Below are 16,433 nucleotides of genomic sequence, written 5' to 3' on the forward strand. Positions count from 1 at the left end.
TCCCTAAAACAAAAAAAAAAAACAAAAAAAAAAAAAACTCTCAGAAAATAAATTCTGTGGGATCAGGAATAGCAGTAATATATTGATACGGAAACCACAGGACCAAAGAGTAACCTATCTGAAGTCACAATGGAGGCCAGATAGTAGCTCAGCCAAAATACAGCAGTCTACAAGGCTGTCATATGTAGGAAGGCTCTGGGTTTATACCTGAGGACCTCCTTGAACACACTGAGCATGTGTGTGCCCATGATCTAGGGCTGGCTGAAGATTTGGGTGCTTTTTCTTTCTCTCTAAATCATGGAAGAAATAAATATATTTTTAAGCTTAAAAAAGTAAAGTCACAATGAATTCTTGGCATTTTTTGATACCTGGCCCTATATCATATTCACTAGCTTACTTTATTTTCAACTTGAGCTTCAAGATGACGCTTGACAGTACCACATTCTCTAATCCCTGTGTGAATGATTAGAAAAAAAAAGACTCCATTATGCTAGTATTGTGGTCTCACACAGGGGATAGGATGCTTTGCTCAGAGTGATGCGATCTTCCATGAGGACCTTCCTTCTCTCAGAGCTCTTTAAAGGATATTCCCCTTATATATTACACATTAAAAATTATAGAGAATGCAGAAGCACTCTTAAATCCTAGCAACTGACTGGAAATAAAAAGCATTTATATTTTATAGAGTGGCTAATATACTAGTATTCCTCAGGGACAAGATCTATTCAATTTTCTTAGTTCTATTTTCAGAAGGTTCAATCAGTCCTTAGTTTACAAGGTGTTATTCAAATGCAACATACCAGAATGGGCACTTAATTTTCTTTGGAGAAATATAGCACTGAATCATTCCTGTAAGTTTTCATAAAGGGGACACTAGGGAATGTTTTAAATTTAATACTTAAATTACAAAATAGAGTATACTTGAAAAGTCAGATTTTACAACTGCGTGTACTAGAGATACACTGTAACATTGAATTGTCTTTTATACAGATTAAGAAGTGTGGGGACAGCAGACATAGCTGGCTAGTTGAGAAGCTATGGGAGGACCACCGCATGGTGAGACCCTGTTGAGTCTGTCTGGTGAGCTCTCTCGTGAAAGAAAGAAATAAAAATAACCTTTAAAAAAGAAAAGAAGTGTGGAGAAAATGCTCATGGGCATTCTAGATCTTTGCCAACAAACACATCCTCCAGAGACTGTGGCCCAGCATAAGGCAGGAAGGTGCCTGCAAAGCCAATCCTGAAATATAACTGGACATTTGTATATGTAAGATGTGACTCAGTTATAGCACCTCAAGTAGTGTACCCAGATTCACATGGGAAAGCGTCACATTGAGACCCATTAGAGGAAGTTCCATGACTTCTGCAAGATAAGAAGAGATATACTTATCTTTTGAATCTTCATTCTACTGGGCACCGATAGAAAAAGGAGTCTTGTCCTGTACTGATCAAACCCAATTTGGATAAATCTTGGGTAAAGGAACTTCAGAACAATGTAATGGTCACTTATGTTTTTCAAAAGTCTTTTCTGGAAATGAAAACCTTTGGCAAGGAAATGGGAGTAAGATGAAAGACAATGTCTCTAAGGTGTAGGTATGACTCTTTGCCTTCTAGTATTTTCTTCCTTGCCAATAACTGCTGTTGAAGTTGTTCATGGTAAACAAACAAACAAAAACAAACAAAAATTCTACTATCTCTATTGGCTAAAAGTTTATTTCACCTAGAGGTAAAGTGATTAGTATACTTTCAGTGGATGTCAAAGGCAGTTTTCTCTGTTGTCTATTAATTTTTGACCTTCAAATCTGAGAATTAACCTCAATTGATGCCTTGATTAGATTCACAATTCCCATAATTTAGTCATTAAGTTATAAAAAATGCATTTTAAGTTCACAGAAATTATACTACCAAGAAAATTTAGCATTAATTTTTAATATGATGGTCATGTACATATCAAAGTTTAGAAATTATAGTCATACCCTTACTGAATAAAAATTCTGAATCACCATTTTGTCCCTGAAATATGATGAACACTGGTCTTTCAGTGTCCCTAATCCTTCATTAATATTCTAGTTTGAAAAGTACGCTAGAGTTTAATTTATTAGTTGCTAAGTGCCAAAAGTTGCATACATTACTCCTACTCTGAGAATTTATTTTTGACAGGAAATCTCATGTAAAAAAACAGCAGCTATAAGAAATATCTGTTTAAGGCATAATTCCTTTTTCTTTTCAAATTTGTGCATTCATGTTTTTCCACTTTCTACTTTTACTATATTGTTTGTTCAAGAGTACTTAAAAGGAGACGGCTACTCTGTAAGATAGGTACTTCAGTAACAGAAGTCTTTGTTTTGCTTTGTTTTTCAGGATAATCTGGCAAGAACTGAGAATGGAAAGTTGATCAAAGAAGTTGCCAAAGGCAACAGTTCTGGACACCAGCTTGTGGAAGAAGAGACCTGTGTTTCCTGAATAAAAGGAATATATATTAGTATGTTGGAAAGAACATTAACTTTTAGAATGCACTAAATAGCCTTTAATACCATGGCTACCAGACATCAAGAAAACATCAAAATATCCTGTCATCTTACAGTAAAAGGAAGGGACAAGTTTTGGAAGTAGAAGCCTGAGCTGCCTCACAGACGTCTCATGAGATTGGAAATCCATGTAACATGGGACAACTACAAGCAAGTTGGAAACACTGTGACATGACGTTCCCAAATGGCAGGTCTTACCAGTCATTATCTCTTTCAGTCATTTTCCCTGCTCATTTCTTCATTCAGAGTTCCCCTAAGAAGTTTTTGACTCCAATAATCCCCTATTAACTTTATTTATTAGAGACATCCATTATATTAATGTTAACTTTTTAGACTTTTTCAGACAAGACTAATCTCTTCCTGGCCTTTCTTTTTCTTTGACAGCACTGGACATTCTGTTTCATCTTCTCTTCATATTTGGCTTCCTAAACACTGTTCTCTGTTCTTTGATTCTTCTCATCCATTGATTATCTGCTTTGGAAGCCAGCCCTTCCTCTACACTACTTCCAAAATGATTCAAATCCAAAAGTTACTTGCCAGAAAAGTACATATACTATCTCTACTTATTATCACACTCTTGTAAATTACTGTTACAGTTGTGTAGCACTTTAAAAATCCTTATCTCCTTTACTTCTTAAATTAATATAGAGATATTGACTGAGTAGATGTATAAGCCCTAGAGTATAGATAAGAATCATGTAGATATTAACTGTCAGAACCAGGATTAAAAGACATGTCTTATAACTTGTTAGAATAGAAATACACCCATAACATCCTACAGCTGTGAAAATGAACATCACATAGTCCCATCTTTTTGGTTTAATATAATATAATCTCTACAAATTTCTACCACTTGTGTTGTCAGGAATCAAGGAAAAATCTTGATACAGTTGGTAGCAAACTGAATTGCAATACTAGAAGCTACACAGCTGACCACAGGTTCAGATCCATGGGTCAGCTGAAAACACACGAGACATGTCAATGTATCCTGAGGATCCTGATGAACTGGAGGGCTGGGGAGAGAGGTTTGAAGCATAATGTCTAGGGTGCTTCTCTGTCTCTGTCTCTGTCTCTGTCTCTCTCTCTCTTCCTTTCTCATGCATGCACACATGCTATCATGAATAAAAGAAATAAGTTTCAAAATATTTTTAAGAGAAAAAAAAAAGATGCTACCTTAACATCTCCTTTGCATTTGCTGCTCTGCATCTGGTTACTTTGGAAATTTTGTCTGTCATAATTTTTTAACCTATCCATCTTACACATGGTGGACACGTGTGTAAGATGGATAGGTTATACGCCTTTGCCAAACTAGCTTTTAGAAACTGAACTGAGATTTTAAATAACACTCTGCCTTAACCCCGTGGCATAAAATTTATTTTTCTTATTCAATATACTGATCATATTCTATCCCGTTTATTCCTCCAAAGACTTTTATTTTAACATTTTCCTCATCCAGATTGGAAAAAGTCATTTCAGCTAAGCACAAAGGCCTCTTCTTAAATATATTTAACTTTTCTTTGTTGTTTTTGTTTTTGTTTTTCTATAGAGGCATACACTTGCAGGGAGAGAGAGAAGAAGAAGCATTCTCTGTGGCGGGGTGATCATGCTGCCATCACTTTTCCTCCATTCTCCTCTTGGGATTTTGGTCATGTGTGTATGCACACATGTCCAGGGTGTTTTTTGAGTTGTCGAGTTCAGGACTCAAACTGCACAGTTGGGTATGTAGAATCCAGCTGCCTTAACCTCTGTGCCACCTGCTGGCTTGAAGCCTCTCTGTGTAAAGACTGATCTGAAAGACCACATTACAATTCCAGTGTCCTATAATTATGGAAGCAAAGTGGCCAGATTTTCCCTGATGACAGCCTTTAGCAACAAAATTAGCTTAGATTTAAATGCATAACACAAATCCAGATGTTGATTACAAATTCCCTCTAGAAACATGTTTTCCAGAGAGCATTCAGTATATTTTGATTAGGTAAAATAGGAGTTTGAGGACAGTCAGAGGCATGGTTGATTAAGGCTGCCAGATCCTACAAGGTCAACTCTGTGGTTTGATTCCAGGACCTGGAGACTTGAAAAACATACCAGATACTTGCATAGGTATGCCCCAAATCCTGAAAGAAGTGAGAGATAGAAGAGAAGGGATTACTATGTGACCATTCCCCATGGGGGGTTTGCTTTCTCTCTACCTCCACCCCCGCATCTCTTCAACTCTCAGGATGAGTGCAGGTACCTGGCAAATTGAAACAATAATAATAAGAGTTTCATTATCAAGTTTTGGGTAAGCTTAGATTAAATAAATGTTTTTTATTAAGAGGCATGTTTTAAGATTAATGTTTCATGAAACAACAATTTATGAAACTGTGTGCCTAAATCTATAGAAATTGTGCTAAAAACCCAAAGACACAGTTTCTCACAGATTCTCAAATGCTTCCTGTTTCCCATCTTTCACGAAACACTTTGAGAAGAGACATGCATAAAATTTTGGCACTTAACCTCTAGTTTAAGGCAGAGGTACACTTTAATCTAGAATAAAATGAAATAATCTAGGCTTTGCGCTTCACAAAAAGTTCTACATGAGTGTACACAAAGCCCCATTTGAAGGTTTTGTTTGATTTTTCCCCCCTGTTTTACACAGTCTGTCTCATCCAACATATCTTATTGAAAATAGTTCAAATCATTGAACACATCTTGAAACTTTCACAGAAAAACTCTCCCTTTTAAATTGTTTCCCACAATAGAGTTTTTAACATCACAGCCAATGAATTCATAGTGGTGACAGTTGACTAAGCTCTATCTGTGTAAATATAGACCTTCAAATAAGGAGGAAGATGTTGAAAATACAGAACTTTCTTATTTATCTGTCTGAACCTATATACAGATGTTTCAATATTTCATTACTTCTATTAAGTTGGGTGTCAACATGTGTTGCAAATGTGTTTTAAAGGATGATTCCTGACCTCCCTCCCCCCATTTAAACAAAGGTATATTTAGTTCATGTTAAATCAATACCTTACGTTTCTAATTTGAACTCAGTAGATTTTTTTCTAAAAACCTAAAGTAATATTTGTTTGGTAATTTACATTTGAAGCAGAAGCATGGGTACTATAAGTAAGCACTAGCAAATAATTTTCAGTCTTTGGGATAAGAATAAGCTAAATATGTTGTGGTAGCCAGAAATGAGCAAGAACAAAATATTGCTACATTTCATGACATAAAAAGTATTACCTCTGTTAAAACAAACAAACAAAAACAAAAAACAAAACAAAACAAAACAAAACAAAAAACAATAGGTTAAGGTCTGACCTGGTAGCACAGTAGTTAAATGCTGTACAGAAGAAGCTGGATCCCACATGGCCATGAGAGTTTGAATCTTGGTGCCAGTTATATACCCAAGTATGTGTCCAGCTGCCCAAGATCCTGATGAAATACAGTATTGGAGGAAGGATTGTGGCATGACCTGGCCCCATTGGGAAGTGCTTTCTTTCTCTCTTTCTCTCTGTATCTCTTATACACATGCACATACTCTATTATGAATAAAGAAGAAAGAAAGAAGTAGTTCAAAAACTAGTTTGAATAATAAATGATAAACTAGTAAAAATATTTTAACATATATTACACTGTTTTAAAAAATATTCAAGAGCTCATGTGAGTTAATAAAATGAGATAAATGATCTAATAAAAAAATGAGAAACATACATGAATAGGCTAGTCACAGATGAAGAAATGCAAATGTTCCATAATCATGAAAAGATGTACTAGCTAACCTTCCATATGGCCATTAATAATGGCTAGCATGATTTTGAGAAACGGAAAGGCTCATTTAGGACCAGTCCTGTAACCTAGTAGTAATGAAGCTGGATCCCATGTGGCTGACTATATTCAAGTTCCCACCATGGTATCTTGAAAATACAAGGGCACATGTCTATACATGCTCCCAAGTCCTGACAGGATAGAGAAATGGAGGAGAAAGAACTGTGACATGGTCATGTCTCATGGGAGGTGGGGGGATGTTGTTATCTCCCTCTCTCTTTTTCTCTCTCTCTCTGTAGAAAGCATAAGTGTCCTGTCAATTAAAAAATAAGCCCATGCATAATTGGTGCTAATGTAAACTTCAGAGAGAATTTGTCAATAGCTATGGAAATTTAAAAAACAACAAAACCCTGACTTTTGACAGAAAGTAGAAGAATATGGAAGATTTATTGCTGAGTTAAGCAAACCAGGCTATGAAGGAGAGACACTGTATGTCCCCACTGAATATATACCGAGTGTCCGTACTCTATAACTAAAACTGACAGGCTAAAGGATGTACAAACACAAGAGGTGGGTGTGAATGCCAGATGTGGTGTGTGTGGAGGAGTGGGGCCTGGGGAAAAACATTTGGAGGAGGGATATGGAGACAGAATTGTTGAGACAGGGAGGTAGTATTGTTATATTTTGATCAACTGGGCTGGGGAGAAATGTTCACATATTGAAATGATCACCTTGTAAGCTAAATAATGTGATTGAATGTATTAAAAAGTGTAAAAAAAAAGAAAATCTAAAAATTAAAAATTTAATTTTTACATATTAATATAAATAATAACTATAAAGTTGTAAGTTAATTATAGAAATTATAGTACATAAGAAAACATGGATTGCTACTCATTATTTTAAAGGACTGAGTTTATCTGTATATAGTTATATGTGTATGATATCCATGATAAATTATGAAATAAACAGTAGAAATAAACCCAGCATTTACAATAATATTTAAAATCTATACACATACACAATCATATAAATCTGTACTTGAGCATGTGTTCAATTGTGTATGGTTTGTGTCTATGTAAACACACATAAATATACACTCTCTATATACACATATACTTGTTAGTTTATTTCATAGGCAAAGTCTGGAAGAGTAAATAACAAACTCTTAATCTGCTAATGATGGTTCTCTGCAGTGGGTGGAGTGGCATGAAGGTTTGAAATTAGAAAAATTTTGTCCTGCAATTGTATCTACATATATGTAATTTAACGACTATATAAAGTCTGTTTTACTTTGTATATTTGTTAGAGAAATGAGGTAAACAGCCATGGCTCTAGAATAGACCAGGCAAATGTGTAGAAATTTATAAATTGGACTGAATTAGTGAATCTGAGTATGGATTGATAAACTTTGGTCTCATATAATGGACTCTGGGAATGCGGTATACTGGTGCAAACGTTATTTCTATTTTATTTATGTTAAGAATAATAGATTTGTACTATTTAATAAAAAACTGTATTATTTGTGTTTTCCACTGAAGGTATTTTTGTGAGTTGTGTGTGTGTGTGTGTGTGTGTGTTTGTGTGTGTGTGTAGATAAATGGCATTTCTTGGGATAAGAACTACTGGGATATTTGCCAGATCATTACTCATTTAACATTCAAAAGTATTTAATATTACATCTACAGTGTAGAGAATTGTGCCCAGGGACAAAGAGACAATGATAAATAAATATAGTCTCTGTGTTACAGAAGATCACAGCCTAATGGAATAGATACAGATACATAAACACACACACACACACACACACAAGAACATGTCTATATTATAATATGATAGACTGGGTGATACATGAGGGGAAACAGGTTCAATGCTGTCATGGAGGTTGTAATGAGCAAATCTATCAGGCAGGGTCAGAGAACGATTCTAGGAGGAGGTGACACTTGCACTGAGTTCAAGGATGAGCAGGAGTTTGTGAATTGAATGAGGAATGTCAGACACACCAGACAAAGCAAACAGCAAACATGTCTAAAATGACATCGTGTGTTCAGTGTGGTACTAACAGGATTTAATACTATATGAGTGCCAGGCACTATTGTAAATGCATGAACTCAGTTACTCCCTGCACCACCTCTGTACAGCACTATCATTGTTATCTTTGTGTTAAAAACTGGGAAACCAAACCACAGAGAGTCTAAGTAACTTGTCCAAGAACACATGAACATGTGACAGACTTGCTTACAGCCAGAATCAAGGGAGAGTAAGACCTGGGCACTTTAGCCGCAGAGCTCAGGCTCTGAGCTTTTAGCCCACAACTTCTAAAAACTAAGATGATTGAAGTAAGAGTGCAAAATTAGGATTATGATGATCATGACTGTCCTGTGCTAGAAAAGTTGAACTTTCTTCAATCAGTTACAAGGTCATTAGGGAGTTGGGAGGGACTTAAAAGAGAAAAATAGACTTTCACTTCAGAAAAAAGCCTGTGGCAGAACTCTGGCATTATAGGTGTGAGCAGCACAAAGCCAAATGCATAGAAGTCATTGTAATGGCCTAAATAAGAGTTCATGGTACTTTGACCTAAAACATAGCCCATGGAAGTGGAAAACGCAGGGTGGATGAGAAAAATATTTAGGGAAAAAAAAAAGAAAAATATTTAGGAGATGGAATTGGAAGCTTCAGCATTGACTGGTGAGCTGTGGAGGATCAGAGAAAGGATAGATTAAAAGTGACCCCTTAGATATCCAGTTTGATTAGAATTCTATTTTATTTTATCATCCTACGGCAATTGAAAGTTTTGAAAAGAGAGAAGATGCTCCATATCATTCATTACAAATTTTAGTTAGAAAATTTAAAGGAGGAAAAAGATAATGTTCCATTATTGTATAGTGTTCTATTTACAAGAATAAAATAGAGTAGTTTAATTTGAAATGACAGGTTTTTCTTGATCTCTGCAAGGTACAACAATGCAATTCACATTAGTCTACTGTTAGAAATTAACAAGGTTTTGCCTTATTATTTTTAAAGAACTTATCAAATGGATGATATTAATTAAAAAGAGATTTAACTTTTCATTTCCTTAGGCATATTAAGTATTAAAACATTAATATTTTATTATGTCACTATAGTAACTTGTTTGTAAGGAATAATTTGGTATCCTTAAATTAATAAACTCTAATCACTTAAAATTTACTACTTTAATAACATCCCATAACTCCAGCTAGAAGGTAGATGAGGCTTATCAAATAAGTTTGGTGAATTCCCAAGGTAAAACACATAGTTTATATCTCTCCTACTCCAATATTAAAGAACTAAATAATGATGTATATAGAGTGATAACCAAAAAACAACTGGTCTATTCTTTTCTTCAAATTTATATTTATTTGTCAGTACTAGCAGTTAGCATAATGGCTATGTTGCTGGACTCCCATGTTGTTGACCACGGTTCACATCCCAGACCCAGTGGCTTAAAACACACTGGGTGCATGTGCATGCGTGCCCAAGATCCCAAGAGGAGAATGGAGGAGAAGGGATTGTGGTGTGGCCATCCCTCCTGAGGGGTGATTTCTTGCTTTCTGTCTCTCTGTCTCTCTGGAGAGCGTATGCACCCTATAGTAAAAACCTCTTCAAAAAATTTATATTTATTTGTGTTAAGAGAATAACTTGACATCCACATCAATATTCTTGAGGCTGCATCACACTGGAGAAATATTTTATAATAATTAATACAGAGAATGATTATGGTCTGTGTTCGAATTTCGCCATCCATGGGCTGTTTGGTCATGGGAGAGTTGCTGACCTCTGTGAACTTCAACTTTTTTTTTATGATTATTTTATTCACTTATTTATTTATTATTATTTTTTCACATGGATTTTTTGCCAGAGAAATAGAGAGAGAGAGAGAGTAAGCTGCCAGGTTCAGGACTCGAACTGTGGTTGGCCGCCATGTGGGAATTCCAGCACCTTAACCACCACGCCACCTGCTGGCCCCCGAATTTCAGCTTTTATGTGTGTAATGGAAATAATAATACATACTTTGCAGAATTGATCATAAGCTTGGCTATGTGAGTGTGAAGTATCTGACATAGGTGTTTATGTTTTAGCAGATTTACAGCAGCTAAGGAAAGCGGGTATTGCTCAAACTATGTTGAAATGGCCATTGCATGTCTATTTCCACTTATTCTGAATGGTCTTTTTGATGATTTCCACTTTACTCTGAATATTGAACACAATCATAAAGAAAATTCACATATTCTGTCTTTGTGGACAGAGAGTGCTGATTTCCCTTCCAATAGACCCTGGGGAAGCAGAAGAATTTCTTTTGGAATATTGTTTGACTATATTACCACCTGAACACATTGGGGGCTAAGTCAGAGATGGGCAGGTACAGGAAGTACCTTTAAGAAGATACAGTCTTGGCACTATTGCTGCAGAGCATGCAAAAGCTCTAACAAAGGTATAATCTACTGCTGGGCTTTATAGATAGAAGAAACCAGAGCGTCAGACAGAGAAGGTCAGGAGAGGCTTGTTTAGAACCATGATGTGCGCCACAGTGGAAGCACGAGGTTTTTCCTCCCCTATAATAGAAGGAGAGGGAGAAAGGGGGAAGCGCAGGAAGGGAAATTTGGAAAAAATGGAGAAGTAAGACATTTGTGGGACACAGATATGGTTTGTTGCCTGTTGATGATGTCATGCATAGTATTCTCAACTTGCCTGGGGTGTGGCATATATCATGTTGAGTAAATCTCTTTACAATCTAAGTCATATATAGCAATTGAATGTATAAATAATAATAAATAGTAATAATAAAATTAAAAAACAAAAACAATGAGCATAGAACTGCTCAGGGCCACACAGTTCTCCAGCAGAGATGCCTGACCAGTGTGATCCCCGCTTATTTTTTGTCCTTTCTCAATCCACAGCTCTTCCCCTCGGGGTACCTTATCACATCATCCTAGGGCAGGGGCAGGTGGGTGTAAGCAGGTGCCCTGAAAGTTGGTTGGTTGACCAAATCTTTAGAACAACAGATTCATTCTCATTCTGATTCAGCTGAAGGATTTGCTTTATGACATCTCTTCCTGTACACGTCTCTTCATTTGCTTTGAACATAACCAGTAGGACATATTTTGGAGGAATCTAATAAAAGTTGACAATTACTTGTTCTACTTTGTGCTCATACCAACTTCCTTATGAGCAAGATAATGATACATTCAAGTTTTCCATTTACTTAGGTTCTCACTTGTATAATTTTAATCATTTGGCTGAGTTATGAATCCCTTACTTCCCAGTACTGTTTTCTTGAGGTAGGAAACAAAACCAAGTTTTGAGATTAGGGGAGCATCCAAAAAAGGAAAAAAAAAAAAAGCTTCCTAACGTAAGCAAACTCTAAGTTTCTTGGAGTCGCCCTCACCAGATTCTTAGGAAAACAAACAGTAGAACAAATGTTACTAATCCTGTTCCTGTTTTGTGCTTTTGGATGTTTGGGGGATAAAGAAGTGAATCTAATGAGGCCAAAAATCCATTTTCAATCCTACAAATGATGCATTTAATTTGCCAGGATGTAAATCAGCAGGACCTCTCAGCATGCTTGTGTAGCATAATCCTGTCCATAAAATACTCCTCCTTGTTCTGCCAAGGAGGTAGTGGACTCTCCTAAAGGCCAGCTCACCGACTTGGCGTCTGAGGGCCCATCATACTCAAAGCTGGTAAGTCACACACCCAGACACAGCCCCTGGCATTCCTTGGGGAGGAAGCAGAGCTTAATTTAGATAATCCCCTCTGCAAAGTGTATTAGTTGATCCAAACCAGACCTAGCTGACTACAGGCATGTTATTCCTACATTTCAGAGATGCTTCCATGTAGAGATAGCTTCTTGTTGCATGTGTAAGATTAAGATTCACATAAAGGATAGGTAGGAAAGACCAAGAAATAATTACACATGAATATGTTTCTATGTGTATGTTTTTAATGTGTATATATTAAAAGAAACAGCTTCATGTTTGACATTGACCTTCTCTCCACTTAAATGAAAAGAACACATTTCTTTGTTGCCCTTGAAAGTGCTTGGCAGAACTCTGCTGATTTCATTGAACATATGAAAATAAACAATAACAACAAATAGAATAAGGAAAGCATGCTCTGTATTACGAATAGATATTTTTGGTTTATATATAAAAAACACATTGAAAAACTAGTTCCTGAAGTATGTGACCCCTTTTAGATTCTAAACTAACAGTCAGGTTTATCTTCTTCATGCAGAAGAATTAATTAGAAATTAATTCTGATTTTTGGCATTAAATTCTACTTGCAGTGTGAAGCTGAGCAATCCTTTTAGCTTCTATATGAAAAGACCCTGTGTCATAGTGGAAAGAGGAGGCCTAACAACAAGAAACCTGGATTATATCCCTGGTTCTCCCACTAGCAAGTGTGTGATCTTGAACGGGTCACTAGCTTCCATGGAGGTTCTGTCCCCTCGTTGTAAAATAAGAAGAGAACTAATAAGGTTTTTTAGGTGCCTTCCTGGTTTGGAATATGCCAGACACTCTAGTTCCACCAACACAGTGGTTCATTTAAATAGTTCCAAACAATAAACTTGCCTTTTAACTCAAGATAATGCATAAGAACGGAAGCTTCTAGTACTCTATCGCCTAGAAGAAAACTCAATTAAATACAAGGTACTTGTTCTACAGAAGTCAATGCTTTGATTTCACTGTCAGTCCTCAATGTTAACAACCTCAAACTAATATAGTCTTCCACTGTCCCAACTATCAAGATCTTGAAGTCCAATTTCACTTATCTGAGATGATTTGCACTTTATAGAACACAACTGTGTAATGATATTAATAAAGTTAAACAAAGAAATATATTATAGCCAGGGAAAATGGCTTTAAATGGGGAAAAACAAAACAAAACAAAACAACAACAACAATAAAAAACCCATAAAACCGGAAACTCTTGATCAGCTTTATAGGTAAATAATTTTCTGAAAAAGAAAATATGAATTTTACTTCTCTATATGCTAAGATCTCTGAATTCAATAGCCCTGTAGCTTTGTAAAAACTTAAGAGTGGGTTGATCATTAAAGAGTCTCTATTCCCTTTTGTTACACTTTTTTATTGTGCTGAAAAAATGTCAATACTTTGTGCCACTGAATTTAGTCATAGACTCAAATCATTTTTGTGATGTAAATAACTGAACATTAGAGAAATTATGCCTAAAAATGATCAAAACAAGTATTCCAAGATTGTAAGCAACAGTATTAATCAAATTGTTAGCATATTTTCTGTATTTGCCTTAAATCCTTCTTCGTTTTTATATTAAAAAGTATTTTGGCTCTATACTTTGTTTTTTTTAAACACCTCCACATTTTTTAAGGACTCATCAGATGGATGAGGGATATAAATAAGTGCATAACTTAAACATAGAACAATCTGGGCTGGCTCTGTGCCCTGGTGGTTGAGGTGGTCATATCCCACATGGCTGACTATGTGGTTTGAGTTCCAGACCCAGTGTCTGGAGAAACGTGTGAACTCATGCACATGTATGCCCCAACTCCCAAAGAAATGGGGACTGGAGAGGAAGTAATTACAGTGAAACCACTTCCCATGGTGGGTGCTTTGTCCTCTCCCTTTCTCTCTGTCTCTGGAGAGTACACACACTCTCTAACAAAAATAAATAAAAATAAATAAATAAATAAATAAACAGAAAGTAAGAAGATCATCTATACCTGTTTTTCTCATGAATCTTTAAGATTTCATTTGTCTGTTGAAGAAGTTGCTTCTCTAGTTTGTATGTTGATAATGAATTCTCCAGCAGTTGTATTTCAAGTCGAGAAGTTTGATTTAGAACCTAAAGATACAAAATAAAAACATTTCAAACTTCAATCACAAAGCAATAAGTAAAAACATAATTATTTTGTGTTATTTTAGGTTTACTTTCTTTTAAAATAGTATTTTTCTAGAGTAATTCATCAAAAGGTCTACCTTCTGCTAGTTCATAATTTACATGTCTCTTGAACACTATATTGGTTTGAGACTGAGGTTGCAAATGAATGAGAAAATTGAATTGTTGAATCCATGTTCATGTTTCAGTTTTCATGTTCTGAAAACCTAGGGTATTCTGTGCTAGTTACTATGTATATATTATCTTCAATATTTGCAAGCTCAATGTAAGTATCAATACAAGAGCTTAGCTACTGTATGTAATTAAGAATAGCTAATAGGCATATCAAATACACCTGCTTTAATCAAAACTTATCAGAAATCTGCAAACATCTCAACATAGTTTCTTCAGACTCATGATCACACATTTATCAGAGACCCATCATGTTAAGTCATGCATTTTTGCAGATGTCATTTTATTTAATAGACATGGCTGTTGAAGGATCCTGTTGAAAGATTTTTATCTTTACTGTGCAAATGTGAAAATTGAAGTTCAGACAAAAAACCCTAATTCACACAAGAGTCAAGAGAAAAGCTAGATTGCAAACCCAGATAGTCTGACACTGGTTCTACCAAGCAAAGGAAGAGTCTGACAATTCTGAGACTTAATCTGAGGAGAGGAAGTGACCAGGAACCCAGATTGCACTAGAGACATACTAGCGTTGTCCTTTTCACTTTCATTACACTGAGTCAGGTAGAAACCAAATGCTTGGACCTGGCAGGTGATGTGGTCATTAAAGCAGTAGACTTGGACAGGGCCTACTGTGGTTCAAGTCCTAGACCTGGCAGTTTGCTTTCTATTTCCCCCCTCCTCCTCTTCTCTCTCTTACCAAATTTTAAAAATAATAATGATTACTAATATTTTTTTAAAAAAACAGAAAACTATAGAGAACCAGCAGTTAGCGTAATGGCTATGTCGCTGGACTCCTACGTAGTTGACCACGGTTGGCATCCTGGACCCGGTGGCTTAGAACTCATGCCGGGCGTGTGTGCATGCATGCCCAAGATCCTGAGAGGGGAATGGGGGAGAAGGGATTGCGGCGTGACCATCTCCCCTGGGGGGTGATTTCTCGCTTTCTGTCTCTATGTCTTTCTCTGTCTGTCTGGCGAGCGCACGCACCCTATTGCGAAAACCTCTCAAAAAAACAAAACAAACAAACAAAAAAAACAAAAAAACCCCAGGAAACTATAAATGACCAACCTATCCTGAGTCACAGACTCATGGTGCTAGTTGAGCCTTAATATAATAGGAGCCTGTGAGAACTGTATCCAAACCTGTCATTCTCCAAGCAGAGTTTGCACACCCCAGTCCTAGCAGATGCCTTCAAATTATGTCAATGCTCTGTCCCTATCTCTGTCCTGTCCTCCTCCTCCCCCTTTCTCCATAATGGAAATATAAAAGGCAAAGAAGAGGTATAATTAGCTCAAACAAACAAACAAAACTCCAGCCTTACTATTCTTAGAACTACTTATTGAACAAGACCTGGGAAAGCTTCAGTAGGATGAGCATCAGTCTAAAGGACCCTTCTCTAAAAGGACACCAATAGAGCTTCTTTCTTTTCTAAAGCAGAACTAGATCCGAAATTGTGTAAGATGCACATAGAACACCTTTTCAAAATATACATATAGGCCCAGAGCTGGGCTATAGACAGTTGCAGGGAAGGGGAATGTATTTTCAGAAAGCAGGCGCTAGGCTGAAATGAGAGAGGCAACGGGATTCAGTTGCAAAATGTCAAGAGGTACTAAAAGCTCAGTAATTAAGATAAGTAACATTTTAACAAATCAATATTAATGCAAATACACACACAGGTTGAGTAAAATATCACTTACAAATAAAGTCAGGGTCTGATCCTGTGCATGTATAATCCCTTCTGATTTGGTCTCACTCATCTTATCCTAATTTTAGCGCAATTTTAGTGGGTGAGAGGAAGAATGGGGCTGGGGTAGAGAGTGATGAGACTCATTTGTACTTAAAAAATGTTTTTAAGTTGCTATGATTCATTTATATAGTTATTATTGATAGGCACATGAAAGCAAGTGTAAAAGGTATTATACTAATCATGTCTTACATTTATGGAGTGTTTTGTGGGGGATGTGGGGCATGTATGCATATGTGCTACTTGTTTGATTTTGCTTTGTTTTGTTTTGTTTTTAAAGATCTAGGACTCAAAACACAGGGTTGGCCACCTTAACCACCATGCTACCTAGCTGGTTCCCATTT

The 16,433-nt window shown here is 36.2% G+C and overlaps 1 protein-coding gene across 3 annotated transcripts in view; it reads right to left on the bottom strand.

Moving 5' to 3' along the window:
- ANGPT1 (angiopoietin 1) overlaps positions 1 to 16,433 on the bottom strand; it is a 277,865-nt gene that overhangs the window by 87,806 nt on the left and 173,626 nt on the right. For all 3 annotated transcript variants that reach the window (XM_027768052.1, XM_006167919.3, XM_006167920.3), the window contains exon 3: positions 13,999 to 14,120. In XM_027768052.1, coding sequence (XP_027623853.1) covers positions 13,999 to 14,120 — 122 coding nt within the window. The remainder of the gene's footprint in view (positions 1 to 13,998; positions 14,121 to 16,433) is intronic.

Source organism: Tupaia chinensis, unplaced genomic scaffold, assembly GCF_000334495.1.
Source record: "Tupaia chinensis unplaced genomic scaffold, TupChi_1.0 Scaffold145257_1, whole genome shotgun sequence".
Lineage (NCBI taxonomy): Eukaryota > Metazoa > Chordata > Mammalia > Scandentia > Tupaiidae > Tupaia > Tupaia belangeri.